Genomic DNA, 3,274 nt, shown 5'->3' on the forward strand with positions numbered 1-3,274 from the left:
AGAGATGATATTAGAAAGGCTAGAATTAGAACATACAAACCTACATTCAATCTTTCATCGCTGCGGATATAACAAATAAAGTTGAAGATGAAGAGTAAACTTATTGTCTACACATATGCATAAAACATGCGTTTGTGCGCCCACCAGTTCTCAAGTTGATAAAAACAACTGAATAGTGATAGTTGGTCGTGGGTTCGAACCTCACAGGCTATTTACATGGGGGTTTTAGAGTTTTATTTATATGTGAAATACCTAAAAATAGGGACCAGTTTCCCAAAGAAAGCCCTGCAGAGAGGCATCTTCCTTGGCAGATTTTTCCTTTATTTATTTATTCACAAAGATAAGGAGACCCGCAGCCTCTGGGCTCTTCTCTAGTTAAGATATTAGCTGGATATAACATTCTTAATTATATTTATGCTAATTATTTTTCAAAGTTAAGCATTTAAGTCGTAATCAAGTAGTAGTATAAAAAGTTTAATCTTGCAAAATTTAAAGACGTAAACTTTTAAACTTTACAAAATAAGTAACAATAGAAAAATTGCATTTAAAGTTCGAAATTATAACTTTCCCCTTTGTTCCGAGTAACGTTATTTTTATTTTGTCTGATTTTTTAAATCTTATAATAATATTTGAGCTTACCAGAGACATTACCCCAATTTCCTATTTTAGCCAAGTAAATTAAAGATGCCAACTGGGAGACGAAAGAAGTATGATTTATCAACAATCGATATGGATGCTGAAAGGGATCAAAGAGAGTTACTTTTTGTATCAGCAATATTGTTTTATTCTTATAATTATACCTAAAGCAAACTCTGATTCCAGTTACATCAGCTTTTGTTAACCTTTTAATATGAAGTTTCCTTCACTCAGTTCGCGCTTTACGACTTTTAGAGGAACCAATTAGGTCGTAGGGACTATAATTTCATTTATTAATGTATAGTATATATACTTAAGTAATGTATATTACTGTACTTATTAGAGTTACTATTTTACAATACAATAGTAAGTACAGTCGTATCGGGACTTGGACTCGTTGTGGCCCTAAGCTATAATTTATAACACGAGGTCCTAAACTATTAATACAATTTGTTTAGCTTATTGCAAATCCAGGCCTGAATACAATGCTATATATATTGTATTCACTATTGTACTATTGTATGATTTATTCTATAAATCTTAATTTATATTTATGATAATAATTCTATACAAATTTACACTAAAATTAATAAATTGAAACATAATATAATCCTTTTTTTTTCTTTTTTAAAGGTAAAATAGTTCCATACGTGGAGATGTCTGCCGCTCACGGTTCTGTTCTAACGATACTGGCGATAAGTTTCGAACGTTATTATGCCATATGTCAACCATTAAAAGCTGGTTACACGTGTACAAAAGTACGAGCAATGATTATAATACTTACAATATGGATGGTAGCATTAACGGTAACCAGTCCAGTACTGATTTTTACCGAATACGACTTCGAAAGCTATTTAGACGGAAGTATGGTTCCAGTTTGCTTAACTCTAGTTCAGACATTCTGGCAAAGAATTTATTTCTTTATCATCGTTTTCACATTTTTTGCAATACCTTTATTTATACTTCTAATAGTTTATACATACATTGCTAGGCATTTAATGATGGATACGAGTGAACTCTCTTCTTCTTCTGAAAGACTTCAAATGAGAGCCAGAACTCAAGTGGTTTTTATGCTGATTGCAGTTGTTCTAAGTTTTTTCTTTTGTCTCCTGCCTTTCAGAATTTTTATCATTTATGTCATGTTAACATCATCGGAGCAATTACAGTCATTAGGTATGGAAGCTTATTATTGTTTACTGTATTTCTGCAGATTGATGTTGTACACAAATTCTGCTTTAAATCCTATCTTATACAATGTTATATCATCGAAATTTAGAGAATCATTTCTTAGATTAATTGGGTGGAAAGTGAAAAGACATTTAAGCCATACGGTGAGCCAAAAATTTAGAACTTCTGTTTCGGGTACCAGAAGTAGTTTGATAAGTGGATCGACTCAATCTAGTCAAAGTGGTTCGCACGTAATTCTTATTCTGTCCAAAAATTCACCCAAAAAGAATATAAAACACGTTTAATACATTGAAAAATTATCATTAGTTAATTTTACACGAAGGTAAACGTAGATATTCTTCGTAACTATTGATAAATAAAAGTCTTAAGTATATAATTAGATATATACCGGTAGTCCTTCTAATGCAAGTTGGCGGTTGTCAAACCGGACAAAACCATTTTTCAATCAGTTATAGGGAGAGACTGCTTTATTAGTTGTAAATAGTTGATTGTTTATTGCAGCCTCGGGGCATTGGGTAACCCCTTTCTTTCCTGCGAATGGTTTAAAAGTGATTTAGTCTAGTTTGACAAATGAAAACTTTGTTAGAAGGTCTATACGTTCAGTTTCATTTTCAGTTTGAAGCTCTTAGAAAGAAGAGAAGTAATTAATACAATATGTGAGATAAAATATAAAGAAATGTAGATTATTTCCGAGAGAATTTGAATGGAATATTTTTAAGAAATATCATTTTTTCAAACGTAAATTTAAAATATATATATATATATATAAATAAAAGGTAAATTATATCAAAAGTGAGCTTTTAATCAAAATGGAGAAATGTTATAAATGATGCTGCTATTTTGAATATGTAACATGAAGTGCCTCCTTAATGTATAATACGAATGAAGAAGAAAGAGTTGTAAAATTTTAATTGATTTATGTAGATTTAATTGATAATAAAATTTATGTTTTTTTAAATAAAAATTGTTCTTTTATTCTTATTAATTAAGAAAATTTATTACAATTTAAGTTTTCACAAATCTTTCAATTGACACTGGAACATAGTTCCTACTTCTCGTCCATGCTGGATGTCATGAACAGAGATACAGATCCTTCCTTAGGAATTAACATAAAAGTGGGGAGCGAGGATTGTGATCACTAATGCCAAAACTTTCTCATAAAAGTTAATCTAAGAACTATTGGTAATTAAACGTAATTATTTATTATTCGCATACCTATAATGTCTACATCCCTTTCAAAATTCAATAATTTTCTTATCAATTTTGAGCAAGGCCCTCCCATGCCTCGTAAAACCGTGTCTATTCTCTAGTTATGAGAGTAGCAATACGAACGTGTTGAAGGTATCGCACGGATTCAATGATAGACTACTACGTGATATTCTGAACACGTTCCTGATATAAGTGGAGAATATCTTCTACCTTAGGGTCATTAGTCAGTGTCAGATTTCCG

At 31.0% G+C, this 3,274-nt stretch overlaps 1 protein-coding gene across 1 annotated transcript; it reads left to right on the forward strand.

The window, feature by feature from the left end:
- The first annotated feature begins 956 nt into the window (after nt 1-956).
- LOC111624389 (growth hormone secretagogue receptor type 1-like) lies at nt 957-2,141 on the forward strand. The gene is made up of 2 exons (XM_023367220.1): nt 957-1,002; nt 1,270-2,141. The coding sequence occupies exons 1-2, from the start codon at nt 957-959 to the stop codon at nt 2,106-2,108; spliced, it is 885 nt and encodes a 294-aa protein (XP_023222988.1). The 3' UTR covers nt 2,109-2,141.
- The last annotated feature ends 1,133 nt before the right edge of the window (nt 2,142-3,274 follow it).

The sequence above is a fragment of the Centruroides sculpturatus genome, unplaced genomic scaffold (assembly GCF_000671375.1).
Source record: "Centruroides sculpturatus isolate CEXI.00-Female unplaced genomic scaffold, Cexi_2.0 scaffold405, whole genome shotgun sequence".
Taxonomy (NCBI): domain Eukaryota; kingdom Metazoa; phylum Arthropoda; class Arachnida; order Scorpiones; family Buthidae; genus Centruroides; species Centruroides sculpturatus.